Here is a 23,280-nt window from a genome sequence, read left to right as displayed (position 1 = left end):
CTGCAGAAAATTCCACTTTCTGGGACTTTTAAGGGACCATTTTTCAGGTTCTGTCCTGTCCTTTCACCTGTACCTGACCTGGTTTCACCTGCTGGTGTTGGCAGCTGCATTTTTTGTTTGAGGCTCAGTAACCACAGGTTGCAAAACTTGGTTTGCTGCAGGATTTTCTCTGTTGCCCTGTGAGAAGTTCAGGTTCAAATATGTTAATTCCTGTTCTTTAGGCTCGGAAATTGAAAATGTGGTGATGGTGATGGTCTGACTGGTCTAACTGAAGGAGCAAATGTGGAAAAATTGTACTGTAGTGACCTATCTGGGAGAACAAGAGACCCACTAAGGTGTCTGATCTTTCCTGTGCCAAGAGAAGTGAAAATAATTAAAAATACACCAGTTAATCCTGAAGCAGTTGCTTCAGCATCATGAGGCAGATTACTTGGAATGTTCGTCATGCAAGTAGGATAATTTTGGGTAAGGATGTTCAGTAGGAAGGGCTGTTTCTGTCTGAAATAGGCTCACTGAACGGCAGGTGTGCCTCACTTTCCCTCCAGTCTGAGCTTCCTGGATGCTTTTTATTTCAAAATAAATTTGTTTCAAAGAAAGGATTCAGTTACACAGAGGTAAATCTGTGAGTAGCTCTGCAAATTTACACTCCTTGAAGAAGCCCGAATCTTGTTTGGAGTGGATGTTCAGCTCTGGTAATGCTGTGTTCCTGGAGTTGAGGTGTGCTTTGTTCCCAAAAACTTCTGTGGAAGTGGCTGTAAAATAGGAAAAAACCCTAAGGTTTCAATATACTACTAATGATTGAAAACCACAAGAGAAGAATGAGAGAATAATCACAGTATTCCCATTCCGAAAGAATTTAAATACCTTCAGCTTTATCTTTGAATGATAATTATCAGGAAGGGATGATGAGAGTTAGTGAGTCACAAGCATGAAAGGGAGCCCAGGCTGTGGAGCTTGTGCTTTTGTTCATCTATTTCAGATAATAAAAAATAGCAATTTCTCTCTTCAATCCTAGGAGCCGTTGGTGCAAACGACCCCCTGATGTCCCAGCTGGATTACTGAGCACTTGTGTGATTCCTGGAGGTGCTGCTGTTTTAATAAGGAGCTGTCCTTAGTTCTTGGCCTGTCAGCCCAGAAGCACCCTCCTGGGTGCTGCATGCAAGTCCTGGACATTCTGGAAACCATGGGGATCGGCAAGAACACCACTGCCAAATCGGTGGAGGCGGGAGGCTCGACAGAGGGCAAATATGAGGATGAATCCAAACATCCCACCTTCTTCACCCTGCCTGTGAGTAGCACATTCCAGTACTGCAGTCAGGCTCAGTGTGAATCGGTGAATAATGTTCCAGTCATGTTGTACAAACTCTTCATTTCCACAGGCAATCAGTAACAAACCTCTGCTGCCACTGAGTAGTGTTTGTGTATAAATATGGCCAGTTACGCTGTGTGGTTATTCTGTGTTCCCAGGACATGCAGCACCCCAGGCACTGCGTGATCAGAGCCCTGAACTGTCCTCCTGCAGCAGACACCAGGTGTAGAATCATGGAATCACTAAGGCTGGAAAAGACCTCCAGGATCAAGTCCAACCTGTGGCCAATCACCATGTCCACTAAACCATACTGTGAAGTGGCACATCTGCCCTGGTTTTGAGCACCTCCAGGCATGAGAACACCACCACTGCCCTGGGCAGCCCATGCCAGTGCTTAACCACTCTTTCAGTGAATAAATATTCCTCCATATCCAACCCAAACTTCCCCTGGCACAACTTGAGGCTGTCCCCTCTCATCCTGTCCCTTGTCCCCTGGGAGCAGAGCCTGACTTCCCCCAGCTGCCCCCTCCTGTCAGGAGTTGTGGAGAGCCAGAAGGTTCCCCCGAGCCTCGTTTTCTCCAGGCTGAGCACCCCATCTCCCCTGGCTGCTCCTGGTGCTTCAGGCCCTTCCCCAGCTCATGTCCTTCCCTGGACACAGTGTCAGTGTCTCTCAATATCTCTCTTGCAAGGGGCCAGGTATGGACACAGCACTCGAGGGGCCTCAGCAGAGCCTCCTTGCCCACCTGGGCTCATGTTCAGCCCCTGCTGACCACCTGAGCTCCTCACCTGAGAGTAAGAGGCAACAGCAGGGAAATATTTACTTGTGTTCTTACTCACATTTTCAGGTGAATCATTCTGTTGTACACTATTGCCTCTCGAGAACTCTTCCAGCCAGGCTGCTGCTGGTTCCCCCTACCCAAGCTGACACTGCCCAGGTTTTCAGGAGCTCTGTGTGATGTTTTTAAGGAGCTCTGTGTTATATCTTTAGGGAGCTCTATGTGATGTCTAGCAAGTCTAACTCTATCCCTAGACCTGCTGTTACAGAAATGATGACTTGCCGTGCTTGTCATGTTTTCTGACAAAATGTCAGAGGCAGATGTCAAGTACCAAGGGAGAAAAGTGAATGACATGAGGTGTGATTGCAGAGGAAATGTTTATTTTAAAAGACCTCATGTTTCTCTTTTTGTTGTGTTTTTAAGGTGGTGATAAATGGTGGAGCAACATCCAGCGGTGATCAGGACACAGAGGACACGGAACTGATGGCCATCTATACTACAGAAAATGGCATAGCAGAAAAGGTATGAGGGGGTCCCCTGCTAGGTGAGAGCTTGTTCTTGCTTTTTCAGTTCATGATTTGTCCACAGCAGTCTCCCCTGGCTGTGAGATTTCCTGTCTCAGCAGACCTGCTGACTTGTAGATTCACATCAGCTCGGGGAGTTCTCCCCTCATGACTCCTGGTCACACACTTTGGTTGCAGCACACAGGGCATGACTCAGGAAATGGTAGAGGCATTTGACCTGGTACCAGAATTCATAACATGCAATTTTTTGATTTCTTCATGTCCGCTGGCCTTTTGCATGGTTTCCCTGGGAAGGACGTTCTGCTCCAGTCACCAGTTCTGAACCTGCTCTGCGTTTAGTCAAGGGAACTGGTGGTGTTGAGCACCTTTGAAAGTGGGATCTTTCGCATTCTCTTTCCCAATTTCTTCCAAGTTCCAACCTCATAAGCTTGATTTTTCTAGTCCTTTTTCTAGGGGCTTCTAATTATTGTTGAAGCTTTGTGAATGAACTTCAGGTCATAAAAACCCTTGAATGTTTTTCCTTACGAGAACTGTATCTCAGCTATTCAAGAAGATCCAGTTGAGGCCTCAAAGGACACCAATTTGGTTGTGATTTTTCCAGGTTTTTTCTCCGTTCCGTCACTCCCTAGGCCTGTTCACTAATAATTCTGCAAGCTGAGATGGTGTGAATCTGAGCTTTTGGTTAAAATATGGACAAGGATTATGGTAAATCTGAACAGCAGCTTCTTATGAAATATTTAATCAAACTGGCTTTGTGGTGAAGTCTTGTCTCTGAAAAGCCTCAACTTGACCAAATTTTCCAAATGTCCTGATTGAAACAAGAACAAAACTCCTGTTTCCAAGCAAGAGCATCGTGATGCTCCTTCCTTCAAGGCCATAATTTCTGTTGGGGCAAGGATGACATCAGGGGAGTTTTCTAACTTGGGCACCAAAATACACTGCTGAATTTCAGATTTAAAATACCCCCTGAGCAGCTGATTCTGCCAGAGGTCTGTCAGTGTTAGGTTTCAGCAGGAGGCTGTGAGTTTCCCGCTGTGCCTGGTGCACTCCCAGCTCCCGCACTCAGTCTGTCCGTGTGTCTCACTCACTCACATCCCTGCAGCACTCATGATCATACTGCTATTTAATCGACAGATTTTTGTTGACCTGCAGAAGTCTTTGATGGCTGATTTTTGGGTCATGCTGGGGCTAGAGCAGAGAGGCACAATCTGATAAAAGCCATGAGCAAAAGGTGTTTGGATGAAATTGTGCAATAAGATAAGCGATCTCTAGACATGATAGTGTGTCTTCATGGCCTGGTTTTACCAAATGTGTGCTTTTCTCCCTTCTAGTTGATCCATGTGATCAAAACTGTAAGTAATGGAGAATAAGTCACCTTAAAGAGACCGTGAGCTTTTGAGTAACCAAATCTCCTTGAGTTAAAGCTTTGCTGTGACTTACAGTGAATGAACAGGATGGTGAGGCACTGGCACAGGTTGCCCAGAGAACCTGTGGCTGCGCCATCCCTGGAAGTGCCCAAGGCCAGGTTGCACAGGGCTTGGAGCAGCCTGGGATAGTGGGAGGTGTCCCTGCCCATGGCAGGGGGTGAAACTGGATGATCTTTAAGGTCCTTTTCCAGCCAAACCATCCCATGATTCTGTGTTTGTTCTTGGTTTTCCAGTCCTCTCGAGATCATTCACCAAAAGAGCAAATGAAAGACCTTGAATAAAAAGCCTTAAGCAAAGAGGCCTGGAATGTCCTTCGTCCCTGGAGGATGCCCAGTGCTCACATTGGCTCACAGTATTTGTTACCTGAGACAGTAAACCGATAGCTCAGCTGAGAAATACCTATTGCTGCATCCCTGTAAAATAAACAGTGCCTCATTGCTTCATAGAATAAAATCACAGGATGGTTTGGTTTGGTTTGGTTTGGAAGGGACCTTAAAAACCACCCAGTTCCAGCCCCTTGCTATGTGCAGGGGCAGCTTCCACTAGACCAGGTTTCCCAGTTGTGGGCTCTTTATTGAAGGGATTTCTCTAAAGACTTTGCTCTCCACAGCTCATCAATTTCCTTTTGGTTTTTTTCCGTTAGCACTTCATATCAGAGCCTTTGTCTTGCACTGTTGGGGTTGGTTTTTTGGCTGTTGGGATGGGTTTGTTGTGGGGTTTCTTCTTAACCCCCAACATTCTTTCTACATCTTTATCTGTCTCAATCCCTCTGTTTATATTTACCAGAAGAAAATGTGGAAAAAAAGCACAGCATGTTCTACCTTTGACCAGTTAAAAATAATTAAAGGAAGGATTAGTGTGTGATGAGTATCTCGCTCGGGAAGGTGCAGCCCATTCCCGGCACTTCCCTGTGGCACACTTGGCAAGCAGCAGCACCGAGTCAGTGTCAGCCCAGCAGGCCCAGGCTCGAGATGCCAAAGGGCCAGTGAGTTCCCATGGAGGTGTCGGGGTGGCCAGGCCTCACCTGAGCTCTCCAGTTCCTCCTTGTTGAGTCTTGGTGGTTTTTGTGTCTGTTCCCTGCACCCATGATCTGCTCAAGGCTTGATCAAGGCAAGAGCTGCCTCTCCCAAAGAGATGTAAATGCCTTTTGGGAGGAATGTGAGTATCCTGGTTGGTTTTTTTCCTTTACAACCACTTTGCTGTGTAGCACAAACATTGCCATGACAATTACACCTTGAAGTTTGAAATTCTCTTGTTTGAAGATCTATAACGTTCACTTTCTAAAGGAGGGCTTACATTGGTTGGCAGTTGTTGATCTGTGCCCAAAGAGATCTTTCTCCATGCCACAGACCAGCTCATTTGTTCCCAAGCCCAGGAACTAATTTAGCTGTGTCATCACAAGTGAAAAGCTGGTGAGTGAAAGGACTCACAAACTTGATGCATGTGCCATGCTCTTCCTGGTAGAAATAGACCATCTTTTCTGCTTTCTGCTGCCCATAGAAGAGATGGGATGGGATTAGAATGGAATGGAATAGAATATGGAAAACTTAAGGAATCCACTTCATGCAATCTCGTAAGTCCTAGGAAGAAAAATTAATGTTAAGTGCCAAGTGGAACAGTGGGAGAGCTGCTGGATATTGACCTGGCAAAGCTAGAGAAAGTAAAAAAGAGGCCCAGAGATGGCTTTCCAAAAGGCAGGGCCATAGCAAAGTCATCCACCTGCACAAATCACTGGCTGGGTGTTTAGAGTACCTGGTATCCTTCGGGAACTTTGACAATCCCGTTGCTGTCCATCCTTGGAACGGGTTGTGCAGGTTCTCAGTGCATTGTGGTAGACGTTCTATCCTTGCACAGTGTAATGAGGTGCAGAAATATCCACAGTTTGTTCTCCTCAATGCCTGCTGCTCTTGAGGTGGCTCCAACAAGCCAGCACTGATGTGATTCATGAGGCGAACGGTTCCTTTCTGCTGAAGCTCTTCCATTCCTGTCTCAGGAGCAGGTGGTGTAACATCCTCACTCTGCCTCTGAAAATGTGTGGTGACCTCTCAGTCGAAGTGTTGAACAAACACAGGGTTTCTGGTGAACAAAGGTCTCATGTGGAGCCTCTGTTCCAGGGGAAAAGGGAAGGGTTGATACAACCAAGCGTTCCAAGATTTTCTTTGTGGGTGGAACTCAGCTTCCACTCCAAGAGAGACACTAAGGGGCTGGAGCGTGTCCAGGGAAGGACATGGAGCTGAGAAGGGTCTGGAGCACCAGGAGCAGCTGGGGGAGCTGGGAAAGGGCTCAGCCTGGAGAAAAGAAGGCTCAGAGGGGACCTTCTGGCTCTGCACAGCTCCCTGACAGGAGGGGGCAGCTGGGGGTGGGGGAGTGGGTTGGGCTCTGCTTCCAGGTGACAAGGAACAGGATGAGAGGGAGCAGCCTCAAGCTCTGCCAGAAGAGGTTCAGGTTGGACATCAGGAGGAATTCCTTAATGGAAAAGGTTGTCAGGGATTGGAAGGGGCTGTCCAGGGCAGTGGTGGAGTTCCCATCTCTGGAAGTGTTCAATAAACATGTGGGCATGGCACTTGGCACTTGGAGATGAGGTTTAATGATGACCAGGGTGGTGGTGCTGTGTTCACAGTCAGACTTGATAGTCTTAAAGGGCTTTTCCAACCTTAACGATACCATGATTCAAATTCCTGGTATTTTTCATGGTTTGGGTGTTTTTTTTTTTTTTAATAGAATTGGGTCAGGAGAGAATTTATTCATTTTTCAGTCAGTGAAAAACTGTTGTTGGTGCTGCGGTTGGGCAGGGACAGTTTCCCTCATGGCTCTGTCCAGACCCTGTATCCTGGTGAAGGGATTGCCCAGTGCTTCAAATGGTTTACAGAGTTCTCTGAAATGAGCATTTTTATAATTTGCTTTTCCACTGCAATACCCTCGACCTTCCCACAGCTCTGTGCTCACTTACACTCCCTGAATTTGAATTATCCCAGTGGACTTTTTTTCCCAACAGAAGGCTGAAGTGAGAGCAGAATGCCAGGGGTCAGTTTGGCTCACTGACCTTGTCGGTGATACCAAGTGGAGATTACCTCAGCATAATCCGTGGATGTGTTGGGATTTTTGGAGAAGTAGAGACCATTTGAGGCAGTCACGAGCCTGGCAGAGTTCCCAGTCTCTCTGTGAGGCAACTTCACGTGGGCTTGTTGTGTCCCAGGGTGGATTAGGGCAGAGCAGTTGTTGCATAAGGTAATTTCTTAGTTAATTGATCTGAAATTACAAAATCTGATACTTCCTCCTGTTTTTATTGTTGTACTGGGGCTTTGGAGTATTATGGGTTTGTTCTCAGGAATTTCGAAACCAGAGAGTTGGAAGGAAAGGATTCCACTTAGTTGTGAAAAAGCAATGACAGAGCTGGCTCTTGTTTTAATGGAAAGTCTGCCGGGATGTTGATGTGTGAATATGTGTGGTCAGCTGTCTGTTGGCTTTCTGGAACTGGGACACGTGGTAGGGCAGAGTGTGGTCTTGCTTAAATTCCTAGGGGAATTTAAATTCCTGAAGGAATTCTGCTTCACTGATATAAATTGGTTTGGGATTCATTTGGTTATAATAATTAGCATTTTTCTTTGCTGCATAAATGGGGGGCGGAAGCAAAAATGATAAATCCTTCGGGTAAAAATAATTAACCAAGATGAAATTGGGTAAGAATAAAGCAAGGAAGCAATTACCATCATGAGGATTTTTTTTTTTTTTTTGCCTATGATTTTGGTCTCTGAATCAAGGACAGAGCCCTTCTGCTTTGGAAACAGCCAGGCTTGGCTCTTCTACTTAGTTCCGATTCTTCCCTGTTTTCTTTTTTTGTTTGTTTTTGTGGGTTTGGATTTTGGTGGGTTTTTTTTAACAGTCCTGTCGTGATAAATCCATTTTTGGGCACCTTTTAGCTGCCAGATCAGTTCCATCATAAATCAGCAATTATAAATAAATAAGCAGAGAATGGCTGACAGAAGGGAATGTGTTGGGTACAAATTCAGGAGCTGGAGCTGATGTAAAAGGCTTTAAAAATGTCACATATTAGCATTGCTTGGGAGTGTTTAACCAGCCTTGGAGTATGTGGGAATTTCCTGACAGTTCAAACTCACTTCATTCCTGTGCAACAATAACCTGCTGTTGTCCCTTGTTCCTCCCCACCTCCCCCAGAGCTCCCTGGCAGAGACCCTGGACAGCAGTGGCAGTTTGGATGCCCAGAGGACTGACATGATTTACACCATTGAAGATGTTCCTCCCTGGTACCTCTGCATATTTCTGGGTTTACAGGTATGGCCCAAAACAGAGATCGTTTTTTCTTCTGTAACTTCTAAAGCTTTTTGAGTATTTTCTGTCTGGTTCATTGTATTTTGTATGAGTTTTATCCTTCTCCACTCTCATGTGTTTGAAGAAAGGGTTTAGAGGTTTTTCTGAAGCTGATCACTCTGAGATCGCTGTGTCGATAATGATCTGTATGAGTTTTCTGCTCATGCATTTGTGAAATTCACTTAAATATTTTGTCTCACAAGCTGCTGTTAGTACATAGGTGAGCAAAGGCTCAGTCATGGCCTTCACATTGTGACATTGGGCACCTGTGGACTTAAAGATGGAGCGAGAGAATGGTTTAGTCCTGAAATACTGAGTGTTAAAGCTGCCACTGTAGTTATTTCAGTTCTGAGAGCATCATCCTGGACCAGCCTTGCCAGGAAGCAGGGAGGCAATTTCTGTGCTCTTGGAGTACAAACAGTGCTTCCTGCAGTGAGTGGAGCTGTAGTGGGCAGCTGGACCCTACTGCCAGCTCAGCCACTCGCTTGTGGGAAGCAGAACAGCTCCAGTTCCATCTCCTTCCCTTCTCCAATGGTAATAATATCTGTCCCACAGGAATGCTGAGAATTTGGTAATATCTATAAAGGATGTTGAGATCTCCAAACAAATACATTCCAAAGCATCCTTTTTATTTCTGCCTTTTCCTCAAGGACAGGCAGTTCCGTAGGAGTTCTATTTTTACTTGTGTGGGGAATATGGTGAATTTGTTTGTTTTGCTTTTAATGTGCTTGGATTGAGAACGAATTAATGGGTGCCCAGTTGCTGGTCCTTGGGAGCTCATTTTTGTGTGCTCCAGGTTAATTTGTGAGCCAATGGATTCTCACGTGGGTGCAGGTGAATGAGGTTATTCTCTGCTGCTCTGGGTGGGAGGCTGTTCTCGGCACAGTTACCTGGATACCTCCTCAGGAGCTGCAGCTGTGCAGCTATTTCAGTAACCTGTCTACCCCACAGAAATTGGGATCATGAGCAATGGGCGAGCGAGAGCTCAAGGAAAGTGTTGGAAGGAAAGCTCAGTACAGGAGAATGAGAGCTTTGGTGGGGATTCCACAGCAAAAAGAAAAGATGGTGATGGCCAGAAAAGCTATTGCTAAAGGAATTTGCTGTTCAGTGCTGCCGTACTAACCCAGCCCTGTGCCCCCAGCACTACCTGACGTGTTTCAGTGGGACGATCGCCGTGCCCTTCCTGCTGGCCGATGCCATGTGTGTGGGCTTTGACCAGTGGGCCACCAGCCAGCTCATTGGGACCATCTTCTTCTGCGTGGGCATCACCACCCTGTTACAGACCACCTTCGGCTGCAGGTGAGAGCTGGAGATCGAGGCTGGGGGTTGGCACAGGGATAAGGCTGGACATCCACTGGGATTTGCCAAGATCCACAAGTGTATTTTCAAGGGATAAACAGGAAACACCAATAGCAGCTCAGATACAGGGCGGTTAGGGAAAGCTTTTGGAAAGCTGCTCCTGAGTAAAGGTGGATCTGAAATATGACAAAGCATTCCAAGGGTAAGAAAGCACAGCAGGGAGAGGAGAGAAGGAGGAAGGAGACCCAGGAGAACGGAGAAGGCAGAAGTGTTTCTGGAAAATGAAAAATTCATACACCTTGGTAAAGAGGTGCTAAATCAATAATTCTTACTAATTTCTTGAATGAAATTCTTGGCAATGTTTAGGTGGTTTTGATCAGTCCTACAGCAATTTGCATTCTTGATCCTGTAAAGAGCTTGGCAAGTTAAAAAGGTAGGGAAAAATGATGAGGGTTACTTGTCATTCTCTGAACTGAGTCTCTTTTACCTTCCAATCCATGAAATAATTTGATTTTATTTGTTAGCTGCTCTGGGTTACAGGTAATGATCATTTCTTGAGTTGGGAAGATGCACACAAGGGTGTAGCCTTGCAAGATGCCTTCACCTCTCCTGTGCTCTGCTCTCTTTAGGAGGATGGAAGAGCCCAGGTGGCAAATCCCTGTATAAATCTGGTGTTGGCAAGAACAGGATATTGTTTACTAATATGAAATCTTTAAAAACCTGTATTCCACAGTGATTACTGCACAGAGATGTTTAACATGTTGATTTAAACTTGGGGAATAACTAAAACCTGCAGAGTTATTTCTGCATTATGAATAAACCCAAACCAGAAGAAAAGTGCATGTTTAAGAGAGTCCCTGAAGTGTTTACTGAAGTGCTTCTTTAGTTGTTCAGTTTAGTTTCAGAACAGTGTGAGCTGAAGTCTTGCCTTCCAGTAGAAAATGCCCAAATACCCCCCACAATTTTAAAGATTTAGTTAAGAACCAGAGCCTTTAGGTGGCAGAGGTGTGTGTCTCAGTAGGGTGCAGAAGGCAAGCCTGTGGTAGATCAGCTTTTCATCTAAAATATTTCCAAATATTTCAGGTTTTTCCAGTGTACTCTTTGGTTGGTATTTCTGTTAGCTTTGGTTTGCTTGCTGGTCTTTTTCCTTTGGAAAAAAAACCAAACCCTTCCCTAATTTTTTTTTATGTCTTACTCAATTTAGGAGATCACTCCTCTGTCTTGTATGAAAAGTTCACTCTGATGACACAACAACAGAACAAAAACTGTTGAAAAAGGAAATTTTCTTTCCCCAATATATTTTCTTTTCGTAAAGGATCCCCAGAGTTAATAATCTTATTTTCATCCTGGTTGACTCTTTGTGCTAGAACTATAAATCCTCAAGTGCCTTGTCTGGAAGTTTGTCATATTTCCCTAATCTTAGCTCTTTATTACTTACTAGAGAGGGATTTGAGGCTCATTCAGAAAGAAGGGGACCAAAATGATGGTCCCATCATTTTGAAATTCTCTGCTCCTTCTGTATAATCCCTCCCCTGCCCTCCATCCTGTTGGGATTTTTCCCTTTTCAGTGGCTTCCACTTGCACTGTACTTACATTTTTATATTCCTGAAGGCCAAATTGTGTTTGGATCTTAAAATAACTTGTGTTTAAGGAGAAAATTTCCACGCTTGGATGTTTTATAACTATTTCTCATGTGATGGTGGTTTTATGTAAGGCTGGGAATGGGATATAGCAGCACAGGCCTTTCAATGAGATTGGAAAGTATTCATTGGCAAGCCTGTCAACTGCAAAGTATTTCAGCAAATAAAGGTTTCAAAAGGTCAAATTCCATGGTTTAAGGGTCCTTAAAGATGGATTTAGCTCAATTACGAGGTGGAGTTGTGGTCAGTTTGGTACCCAGACCAGTTTTAGGAATTCCAGCTATTCATTAGGTTATGTAGTCAGCCCAGAGCTTTGGCAGGGGTTCAGGGTAATTACTGTGGCTGAGACTATCAAATACAGCTTTAATCTACCCCAGGATGGCAGGGCTGTTGCTGTGCCCATCACTGCTCTGTCTCAGCTTTCTCACATCTGTGGGACATGTGAAGATAATGAGGCATTTCCAGATGACTTTGACTCCATAAAAACTCTTGTCTTCACAAGGGCTGGTGCCAAAATTGAGCAACTTGATAATTTAGACATGAAATGTAAATTATATCCCACTCAGGAGCTTTAGTACTTTAAGCTTTTGGTTCTTTAGCTGGCTAGCAATGAGTGCCTGGCTTAAAATCCATAAGTCACATTCCAAACGGCAGCTGTCTCATGAGAAAGAGACAGATCTTGGTTGATTGATTTTGAGCAATCAGTTTAAAAAATGTTTAAAAATTTAAATTACTGGATTTTTTCCCTGCTTAGGGAAAAAAATCCACTATCTTGAGCCTTTTGGGGGTGTCTTGGAGTGACAGTTAGCTGTGTGATGTAGAGGTTGAGCAGAAAGCTGAGCAGGACACGCTGAGATCTGATTTTCTATCTCTCTGTGCAGGGTGTTTAAAGTGCTACAGAACAACTCATCCTGGTAGCAGTGACTTCAGCACTGGAGAATGTGTTTGCAGTTTGTTTACAAAACCACAGAGGGGGATCTGGGGCTGTGTAGGTGGGACAGAGCAGTAACAGCTTGTTACAGGTATTGCAGATCTTGCCATGGGCAGCAGCCTGCTCAGTCTGCTTAATGAACTTGGCAAAATGAGGTGAATCATTCCCTGAGCCACAGCCGTGCCTTCCCAGAGATAAAGCTTGGATTTGTGCTTGAAGGAACTCCCAGTGGGAATTATGTCCAGTCAGCCATGGTCAGATGGCTTGTGGAGTATATGAAGTTGGAGTTTCCAACACAGTTTTCAGTGTTTGGTGGGTTTAAAACTACCCATGGCCCAAACACCTTCCCAGCTGCTCTAACTTCTGCCTATGAACCTCACATCTACCATTGGTTATTGCTTCTGGTTTGATCTTTTTTGTGCTCAGTGTACACCCTTTTTTTCCTCCACACTTTTCCTCCTTTGAGCATTTTGTGATCTTTGCCTGAATCTGAACAGTTTTTTTTTTCTCTGCCATCAAGGTGCATCATGGTGTGTAAAACAGCCCCATGAGCAATTCCCTGTCACACCTTGGGATCTCCCATCAGAGGGAATCTCATGACAATCCGTTAATGTCAATATTTATAGAATAGTTCAAAGTGCATCTTGTCTGTAGTTAAGTAACATCTGGATATTTGTTATGCAAGGTACAGTGAGTTCAGTAAATTCGTAGTTGATGCAGGTAGTGCTCTTTTTAGATCTCCAATCTTTTGGGAAGTATAAACATCAATGCTAAGAATGTCATCTTGAAATTCTTGTAGTGTTTGTATTTATTGGTGGTAACCACTTGGAACATCTAATCTGCTCTCGTCAACCCAACAGTTATTGACACATGCACTTCAAAATGAGTGTACAGGTGAGTGCACTCAGAGTCATGCAGAGGGAAGGGATGGAGCCTGCAGGCTGTACCCTCAGAAAGCTTTTCTCCTGTGCTGGGATGGTAAAAGCTGCATGTTCAGCAGTCTGGTGCTCCCATCACAGTGTCCATCTGTCTCCCTGTGCTGCTGAGTCACAACCTGACATCAGTGCTTGGCTCCTGGAATTACTTGGTGCAGGTTGGTTAATAACTTCAAGCAGGTGGTGTCCAGTCTTTGGCTTGTGAAGTCTTAATATTTCTCTGACTGGGGTTTTTTTTGTGAGAAATTCTTCTATTTCATAGTTCTGTAGCTCAGTAAAGGCTGGTTTGAATGCCCACCCCAGCTGCAGTGACGCCACAGAATGTCACCATCTCTCCTTTCCTTTTCCACCAGGTTACCCCTGTTCCAAGCCAGTGCTTTTGCATTCTTAGCACCTGCCAGAGCAATTCTCTCTCTGGAGAAGTGGAAATGTAATAACACAGGTAATTGTCGTTTATCCTTGTTCATATTTAAGTGACAAATGGCCCAGATCACATGGAGTGTGACTGCCAGAGCTTCTGATATGGCAACTGGGAGTAATGAGCAGAGAATATGGGAAGCCTCTCTTTTTACAGTGTGGAGATACTGTGCCACAGAAGAAGATTCCTAAAAATGTCCTTGTGGCATTCTGTTTCTGGGCATTTTTTAATATAAAAAATGTTGACACAAGAAATCTAAATGTAGCATAAAGTAATTTTTCTGTTACATTTACATTCCATAAATATTCCTTCCCCGCATTTGGAAATAGCGAGTCCAGTCAGATCCTTTGAAGTTGTGAGTAGGAGGAAGTTTGAGCAATGTACAGCATCACCTCCAGACCAGGATTTTCCCCTATTTAAGTCATATCTGGCAGGGTTTAACAAGATTTGGATGTTCTTTTTCACTCTTTCTTCACTGATGCCGTCATCCTGGAAGGTTTGAACTTCAGAGGGAAAACATGCTGGTTGGGATAGGAGCATTTGTTTTAAATTGGGTTGGAAAGTGGAAATGACTCTGGCAGTTTTCAGTGGGGGATGGTTATTCAGTACAAGGCTGTGGGCAGTGGGAAGCAGCAGCACAGGGAATCAGGCTGCTTCTGACTGAAGTTCTTCCCAGGGCTCCTTCAGATTCTCTAATAATTTAATTCATATTATCTGTATGTTTATACATCTCTGTTGACTCACATTCAAAATGTGATTAATACACATCTTGTTGAAAGAAAATACTGTCTAATAACCTTGGATGGCAAAGCGATTTTCCCCACTGCTCCAGATTTGCAAAAAGAGCTTTGCTACATCTTCCTCCTGAACCCTTTCACCTGGCAAAGATGCCAGTTGGGGTTGTCACCACGGGTCAGTTCATTCAGTGAGTGACCTAAATTGGGGAACAGCAAGCATTGGAGTATGTGATTCCCAGTGTGCAGCTGAGTAATTCTCCATTCATCCGTTTGTTGCAATGGGAAGAGAATCCCTGACTGACCTTTCTTTCTGAAAGTCAGGACATTTCCCACTTTGCAGTGGGTGAAGTGAGGGAGTGAGCCTGCTGTTACTTCATTTGTAGCAGAACTTGCTTTCTGTGTAAATTGGGGCTCGTTTGTCAGATGCAGCGTTAGGAGGGATTTATTTTGCGTGGAATGATGGCAGAGTGGCTGGGGAATAAATCCCTGTGTTTTTTCTCCTTTTTGCAAGATATAACAGTTACAAATGGAACAGCAGAGCTGCTTCACACGGAACACATCTGGTACCCCAGGATACGAGAGGTAATGTGGGAGTTGCCTTTAGCTGTCATTCTCTCCAATTCCAGTTAAGTTTCTCACTTAATCATCTGTGTGTTCTTGTCTTTAAGTTGGTCATTTCTTCTTTCACTGCAATCTCCATTTGAATATATCCCTTTACTCATTTCATGGAAGTCTTCATCTTTTCCACCTGTTCATTGCTGGACAGCAAATACAAGGAGTTAGTTACCACATTCCAAAAGACGTGCAGTGAAATGCTCAAGAGATGCAAACTCTTCTTGTAACTTTGATTTGTGCTCACTGGCAGCAGTTCAGCTGCTTCCAGACCTCTTGCCTGCTGTCCCTGTGCTGTGGGCTGTCCCCTGGAAGGTGAATCCACAGTTAGGAAATCTGATTCGTCCCCAAGTGTCTTAAGTTGGAGACTCTTGTGATAAGACATTGATTCTCCCAAGAGACTTGTGAAATACCTGGAACTCCTTCTCCACTTGCAGCACTGCAGTGTGAAGTCATGGTGCCCTGCAGGGCAGGCTGAGGGCTGTGCCACACTAGAGTGGCAGGTAGTGTAGTCCAAATGAAGGCGTGTGTCATGGAATTTATCTCCCATCCCGTTGCTTTGGGCTGCCAACTTTTTCTTAATTAAAAACAACCCCTCTCTCTTCCCCATGTTCAAACCATAGCTACATCCTGCCAAGAGCCCTGCAGCCAAGAGGGCTGACAGTCTCCTGAGACCACAACGCTGCTCTAATCCAGCTTCTAAGGAGCACTTGTGACCAATGCAGCACACACTCTGCCCCTAGGAGCTAGGAGCATCACCTCGTGGCGCACCAACCCTTGCCGTTCGATCTGAGAGCTTAAAGGTTAGCCTGGACCCCAGGTCTCCTGTCTGACAGTGTGATGTGCTTTCCACACAGCTTCCAGACTGGCCCACTGGTCTGTTGTGTAATAGTTTTGTGGAGAAAACCATAAGTGTTATGCTTAAAGCGATAAGTCACTTAAACATAATGAGCTGTTTTATGACGAAAAATTTGCTGAGTTCTTCTGTGTCACTGAATTCTTTTAACTGCAGTTTGTAATCCAGAGCAGAAAAAGAAACGGTTTGGCTTTGCTTGTCAGATGGGACTGAGCTGCCTCTCTGCCTTGTTGTGTGTTCAGATCCAAGGTGCCATTATCATGTCCTCACTGATCGAGGTGGTGATCGGCCTGCTGGGGCTGCCCGGGGCTCTGCTGCGCTACATCGGCCCTCTGACCATCACTCCCACCGTGGCCCTCATCGGCCTCTCCGGCTTCCAGGCTGCTGGGGAACGAGCTGGGAAGCACTGGGGCATCGCCATGCTGTGAGTACTCCTGGGACTTCCTGCCTGGGTCCCAGCTGGGGAGTCAAAATTTTGGGATGCCAGGGAAAAGCCAGAGGCAACTCAGCTGCCTCAGTGCTCCCAACGTGGAGAAACTCCATGTGCAGGAATGTGGGTAGGTCTGGATAAGGTCAGATAGTAATTTGGGAATAAGGACAGCAGCAGCTCAGGAGGGTTGCCTGAAGAAGCTCTTGCCTGGGAGGAAATCCTTGCCTGTGAGGGTGGGGAGGCCCTGGCACAGGCTGCCCAGAGAAGCTGTGGCTGCCCCTGGATCTCTGCAAGTGTCCAATGCCAGGTTGGACAGGGCTTGGAGCAGCCTGGGGTAGTGAAAGGTGTCCCTGCCATGGCTCATCCACAGAACTGGATGAGCTTTAAGGTTCCTTCCAACCCAGATCGTTCCATGATAATGTGAACTTGAGGATGCAGGGAAGGACAATGACCAGAAATGACGTGTGGAGGGCAGAACTCTGTTAAGCAGGAGTTGGTCTTGGAGCCATTGGCTGGGTGGAATTCAGTGCTATAGAAAAGATGATTTAACAAAACACCAGAGAGATGAAATACAATGAACAATTTGTATTTCTGTGCTGTGATTGCCTGTTTCCTGTTCTGCAGCAGCAGGTAAGTACCACTGGTGGTACTGGTCCCACTGTCATTGGTACTGGTTTGCTTACCCGTGCCCAAGAGAAATTTGTGTGATGACTGAGGGCACAAGTATTGCTGTAAACACCATCACTGGCTGAGCCATAAGTAAAAGATTCCTGTTGAGTGGACAAAAAGGCTTTTAAAGAGAATTTCAGGGCCTGGGGTGTGTTTGCCATCAGCTGTAGGGGTCAGGGAAATGAGAGAATGAGCTGAGTGGTGTGAAAAGGAATAACTGAGGAAAATAAGATAAAGAGAATACAAAAGCTTGCTGTGAGATGTTGTGGGTAAGCAGCCAAATAAGGTTGGAAACCCCATTTTAGGGAGATGGCAAGTGGCCGAAGCAGTTGCTGTGTTCCATGTGCAGCACCCAACTGTGCTGGCTCTGGAAGCAGAAGGAATGCCTTGATGAGATCAGATTGTGATCTCGCTAATCTGTTTGCACAGTACTTTGAACATGTAAAGTATTCTGTAAGTGCAGCTTACAATTAAAAGGGCTCTTTAATTCTCTTTTATCTTGGATGTTGGCATCATGAATATTTTTGTGATTCTGTTATGTTAAGCAGCTGATCCAAAGGAACGTTTTACTTGCCTGTAAAACAAATCCTGTGCAAGTTGGGGCTAACATTAAATGAATCAAGCAGTCTTTGAATTGGACATGGAAACATGTAATTAAAGTTGACGTTTTGCAGATGGAAGAAAAAAAATCAATTGAGGAGCGGGATTTAAATGTTACCCAGTCAATAAAGTATTTCTGGCTTCTGCCATGCAAAAATGTGCGCAGGATTGTCAAAAATAACTCCACAGCCACATGGAGAGTCACTCAGTGACTCGAGCTCTGTGAGATGTGGCTCCTGAAATTGTCACGGCTGTTCTGGTGAGATAAAGGTCCTGTATTTTTCCCTGGCTCTGCAGAAGCTGTGGCAGAGCTGGGGTGAGCTGCACATCCTTGTCCATACTGGACAAGATTCCCAATTTCCCAAACTGACCTGACTTGTTCCATGGGTGCCAAGCTGGAGTGATTTAATGCATAAGACACACTGCACTGTGATTTGAAAAAATGGGAATTATTCCCAAGTTGGGCCTTGCCTGTTTATCCCATGAACAAATTTTCCTGGGGCATTCAAGGATTTGCTGTTACTTTACAGCCCCTCTGCCATGTAGCAAATATTAATTGCAGTAATAGAATATTTTTTTTTACAACTCTGCTAAATAAATCAAAATCCAAAGTTCCTTGTCCTCAGGCCTGGGGTGTGAGGGAGTGGAGCCCATCTTTCCAACATGGGTTTTGGGAGAGATGCTGGGGTTTCCTGCATGGCTGCAAGGAAAAGGTGCCTTTTGCTTTTCTCATTCAGTGCTGAGGGCTGTAAATGCCCCTCTTGTCCCAAGCTCTCTGTTCCTGGAGACTGAGGGGGAAGAAAACTGGTTTGTGTCTGACACTGATCTAGGGTAGAAAAGGGAGAGAGGCTGAAAATCCTCTCTTTATTTTTCAAGTCAGCTGATGAAAACATAATCTCAGATTTCAGTGAAGCTTTGCTTCTTCAGACAGCTCCAGTCTTTGGGAGGCCTTTTAGAGCAAAACTGGGTTGGCTCATTCAGGATTGAGCAGTGTCCCCTGGCTTCTTATTTTTCAGTGCAGCGAGGGCTTATTTTAGCTGTAAAATTTTATTTTGAATGTATAGGGGAGTTTGGCAGTTTTAATGAGGGGTGAAAATGCATAACAGACATCTAATACTGATAAATTGCAGTTGCAGCAAATCTTGGGGGTTTGGCTCTCTTCTGCTTCATTTGCAGCTGTTTAGTGAAAGATGCATATTAAAAAAAGGGATTCTGAAGGATGGAAAAATTTCCCTGACAGAAATTTTCTGAGTGCTTTGGAGTTTTATGCAAATATTGAAATGTAAAAAATTACTGTATACAGGCCACCAATTTTCCAGTTTCTTCCCAATTGCTGGCAGCAAAGTTTGTGCTTTACAGAACACACCTGGATCACAGATGGAGTTTGGGAGGAAAGCAGTGGGAGCACGGGGCAGCTCCTTCCTAACAGCTGCTCAAGACTGAAAATCTCCCTTCAGTCTGGTCCTGTTCCTTATTCATTGATGTTTGCAGCTGCCTGTTTTTGCAGCACTTTGGAATTCAAATCATGTTGTTTTGGCATTTGAGGAATAATAATTTTACTAATTTTGCGGCTAAATTTTGCTATATTGAAAATGTACATTTGTGTTCTATGTCTGAAGGGTCTGTACAGGTTTGTGCTGAGGATTTATAATATGTTGGTGCTAATGACATATCTCTCTTGTCCCACCCTCCTCCTCCTTTTTTTCTCAGGACTATTTTCCTAGTATTGTTGTTTTCTCAGTATGCCAGAAATGTCAAATTTCCCTTGCCCATTTACAAATCCAAGAAAGGATGGACAGCATACAGGCTGCAGCTTTTCAAGATGTTCCCTGTAAGTTGTTGAACTTGTTCTGTATTTGGCAAAAAGAAAGAGTATTTCTGTTTCAGGTTTTTTTTCCCCTTGGTTTTGATTTTTCTTAATAATAGAATAAAAGCTTAAATGGATTTATTGGAAACTTAACAGCTTGATAGCCACAGAAAATACTCCCATTTTGAGGCCCTGCCAGATGCCACTCTGGTGTTTGTCTCTGCTGAGGGAGCTGTTGGAGTGATGGAGACCCAGGAGGGGAGGGAAGGGGCAGAGAAGAAGGGATGTTTGTGCACACAGGGAAAGCCTAAACTGAGCCCTGTGAGAAGGGGTGGGGAGGTCGTTATCAGCTCCTTTTACCAAAGCAATTTCCCCCGGTGAAAGGCTGTTCTTTATTCCTCTGGTAAAACTGAGACTAATTCCCTGTTTTGTTAAAGCGCCCATTTGGAGACTTTCCCGTTTGTTAAGGAGAGAAGGGCCTTGCTCTAATTCTGAGGCTTTTGTAACAGCACCTTCCTTGGGGGTGGGGGAAGCACCTTCTGGATCTGTTACAGGATTTGCTGCTCCTTCAGAGTGGAGCTCATACATGTGCAGTGATCCTGAATAGGACCTGACTGAGTGCTGAGTTTAGCAGCTTTGCTGCTCCTCTCTCCCAGATCATTTTGGCTATTCTGGTGTCGTGGCTGCTGTGCTTCATCTTCACGGTGACAGACGTGTTTCCCCCGGACAGCTCCAAGTACGGTTTCTACGCTCGCACGGACGCTCGCCGGGGAGTGCTGCTGGTGGCCCCCTGGTTCAAAGTCCCTTATCCCTGTAAGTGTGGCTGCTCTCCAGCAGCTTTTCCAGTCATACACACCCAGGAGTGTGGTTTGTGTTGCTCCAGAAGCACTGCTGGCTTTCTATCAGTGATACATTCCATAAGCCTTGGTGGATGGTCCATCCCTGGAAGTGCCCAAGACCAGGTTGGATGGGGTTTGGAGCAACCTGGGATAGTGGAAGGTGTCCCTGCCATGGCAGGGGTGAGGCTCTTGAAGGTCCCTTCCAACCCAAACCATTCCACAGTTCTAACACTCACCAGTCTAATTACATTCTGGGCTGGGCTGATGCTTTTTTCCTGTTTTCCTTTTCAATTGATACCTTAAGGCCCGCCCAAGAAAGGCTGAGTTTCTGCAACTGCAATCTGTAGAAGACACTTGCAGGTTTTATCTGGGTGACTCTTCTGTTAACAAGTTACTGTGCATAGAACATGGATTTACAGGGAATGGTTCATTATTTGTCCTTGGCAATTCTGTTAATGTTATACAATGACAAGGTTGGCTTATTACAGCTCTGCTGAAGTCATTGATTCTCATTGTGTGAAGAATCACTGTTGAGGGGAGTTTCTCCCAGCTTACTGCACTTCCCTGTCCCAAACACACCCATTCCCGAATGAGTACAACTGTTAATGACGGAAAAATGCCCTGACTTGCCGAGGCAGCGTTGGAACAGGGCCGATGGGCAAGTCAGAGAATGCCAATCCCTGCTTATCAAAGGGCAGTGAAATTATTTACAAGAGAGCACCAAACACTTTACACAACATTTTGGATGCTTTGGGGTTTTTTTATGTTGGCCACCTCTTATGTTTAAAGCTGTTAAAGGCTGGGTTTATGGCATGAGAGAGAGTTGCACAACTGCTTCACCTATCAGAAATTACTGGGGTAATAGAAGAATAATATTTTTTTATAATAGAATTATAGAAATCATTAGGAATACCACTCCATTGTGATGAGGCAGCTTCATTGTGGTTTTCCATATGCTTTGGTTCTTGCCAGTTCTTAAAAAAACCCACTTTTAAAGCAGGAGATGAAGAACAGAAGCTTTTGGGAAAGAAGAGAAGGAAAACTTCTCCACCCTGATTAGACCTTTTGTATTTGTGAAGTTCATTCACTCTTGTGTGATTCAAAAATCCCTTTGTTGCAAGAGACTCATCTATTTCAAAGAGATGAAAGCATCAAGGCAATTGCTGTGGAAAACCTGCCAGGCTTTTCTGCAGGCTTAAATTAATCTTATTTTCTCTACTACAAAAATTTGGAACTGGGAGGTGTTTGTTCAGTGATCAGAGGATGTTGCCCATCCTCTTTGATAGACTAAACTTGTGACCAAAGAATGAGTTTTTGGAGCAATAATAGTTAAGTGGCATTTGCCTCGCTGACCAGAATTGTATTCTCACAAGCTGTAGCTCAAATTCCTGATTCCTGAACAGGAGGAATTTTTTTAGTGGGGTTTTATGGTTCTTTGGGATTTTTCCAAGTGTGATCAAAGCAGTTGGTTTGGCAGTTTTTCCTCCGCTCCTTTCATCTTGTTGAACTTGCCACAGTGTGTTAGAGTGAAGGGAGTTTGTTGTTTCCATTAAAGATAAATAAATAGTGCCCAGGGCAATGCCTGTCCCCTGTGCTGGGCAGCAGAGAGGCCTCACCTCAGTCTCAGGGTTGGTTCTGGGACCTCATAGGAGAGACCTTGAGGGGCTGGAGCTTGTCCAGATGTGGGAACAGAGCTGGGGAAGGGGCTGGAGGAGCAGGAGAGTCTGAGTGAGCTGGGAAAGGAGATCAGCGTGGGGAAAAGGAGGCTCAGGGGGGACCTTCTGGCTCTGCACAGCTCCTGATAGGAGGGAGCAGTCAGGTGGGGTCAGGCTGTGCTCCCAGGGAACAGGGACAGGAGGAGAGGGAATGGCCTCAGGCTGGGCCAGGGGAGGCTCAGGCTGGATATTGGGGAAATTCCTGCACCCAAAGGGCTGCCCAGCTCTGGCAGAGCTGCCCAGGGCAGTGGTGAAGTCCCCATTCCTGGGGGAATTTAAGAGCCATGTGGATGTGGCGTTTGGTGACATGGTCGGGGTGGCCTTGGCAGTGCTGGGGGAGCAGTTGGACTCAGTGATCATAAAGGCCCTTTCCAGCCCAGTCCATTCCATGATTCCATCAAATTGCTGTATGTTTTGTGGTGCGGGAGAGTTTTCAGTTTCCTTCTCTTCACAGTTCAGTGGGGACTGCCAACCATTTCAGCTGCGGGGGTGATTGGGATGCTGAGTGCGGTTGTTGCCAGCATCATCGAATCCATCGGAGATTACTATGCCTGTGCCAGGTTGTCCTGTGCTCCTCCTCCACCTATTCATGCAATAAACAGGTTTGTCCAAAACAGAAATACAGTGTCTCAAGCTACTTGGATTTTTACTTTTTTTCCCCCTTGGGATAAGACAGGAATGTGCTCTGGGATGAAATGTTACAATTGGGTCAAACACAAGGGCCAGGGATCTGAAATCCAAGATGAAAGTCTTGAATTATTTTGTTACAAATGGAGTGTTGGAATCCCAGTCCTATTCCTGCTGGAGTCTGTGGAAGTTAGGAGCACAATTTCCGTGGGGATAGAACACTAAACTGATTCTGGAATTGGGGTGGCTTGTCAAATCCACCTGGAATGCAATTTAGAAATAAAGGGCAGCTCTGAAGCTTTATTTGAATTTTTTTAAATAATTTCCTCAGTTTGAGAATGTGAGTATCTAAGACTCAGAAAACAGAACTCAAATGTGTTTTCCAGGTGTGTTGGAGCTTGAAACATGAATTATAATAATTCCAAAATGGAACAGATGCCCTCACAGGCCCCCCTGTGGCATTCAGCTGTAAAACACCCTCTGAGTGAATCTGTGATTGCACAAACATAGCTCCTGGTTTCTCCTTGGGATTTGCAGGGGCATTTTCATCGAGGGTCTCTCCTGTGTTCTGGATGGAGTGTTTGGGACAGGGAATGGATCCACCTCTTCCAGCCCCAACATTGGTGTCCTGGGCATCACAAAGGTAAAGTACTTTACTGTGAGCACTCAGCAACTCGAGTACATCCTCTCCTCGGGTGTGTTCCTTATGTTCCTGTTGTACAGCATGATCCTCTTCCAGGAGACCATTCTGCTTCATTCCTCATGCAGACAAACTTTACAGAGCATTCTGAATGTACCTG

The 23,280-nt window shown here is 45.1% G+C and overlaps 1 protein-coding gene across 3 annotated transcripts in view; it reads left to right on the top strand.

The window, feature by feature from the left end:
- SLC23A2 (solute carrier family 23 member 2) overlaps positions 1-23,280 on the top strand; it is a 55,601-nt gene that overhangs the window by 22,524 nt on the left and 9,797 nt on the right. For all 3 annotated transcript variants that reach the window (XM_085080778.1, XM_085080780.1, XM_085080779.1), the window contains exons 2-12: positions 1,016-1,288; positions 2,509-2,607; positions 8,213-8,329; positions 9,507-9,664; positions 13,524-13,612; positions 14,837-14,907; positions 16,036-16,217; positions 19,203-19,323; positions 19,956-20,112; positions 22,308-22,455; positions 23,018-23,123. In XM_085080778.1, coding sequence (XP_084936904.1) covers positions 1,157-1,288; positions 2,509-2,607; positions 8,213-8,329; positions 9,507-9,664; positions 13,524-13,612; positions 14,837-14,907; positions 16,036-16,217; positions 19,203-19,323; positions 19,956-20,112; positions 22,308-22,455; positions 23,018-23,123 — 1,380 coding nt within the window. In that variant the 5' untranslated portion in view covers positions 1,016-1,156. The remainder of the gene's footprint in view (positions 1-1,015; positions 1,289-2,508; positions 2,608-8,212; positions 8,330-9,506; positions 9,665-13,523; positions 13,613-14,836; positions 14,908-16,035; positions 16,218-19,202; positions 19,324-19,955; positions 20,113-22,307; positions 22,456-23,017; positions 23,124-23,280) is intronic.

This window comes from Lichenostomus cassidix, chromosome 22 (genome assembly GCF_008360975.1).
Source record: "Lichenostomus cassidix isolate B80296 chromosome 22, HeHo_3.0, whole genome shotgun sequence".
Lineage (NCBI taxonomy): Eukaryota > Metazoa > Chordata > Aves > Passeriformes > Meliphagidae > Lichenostomus > Lichenostomus cassidix.
Note: the sequence above shows the minus strand (reverse complement) of the source record. Positions and strands in the feature narration are given on the sequence as shown.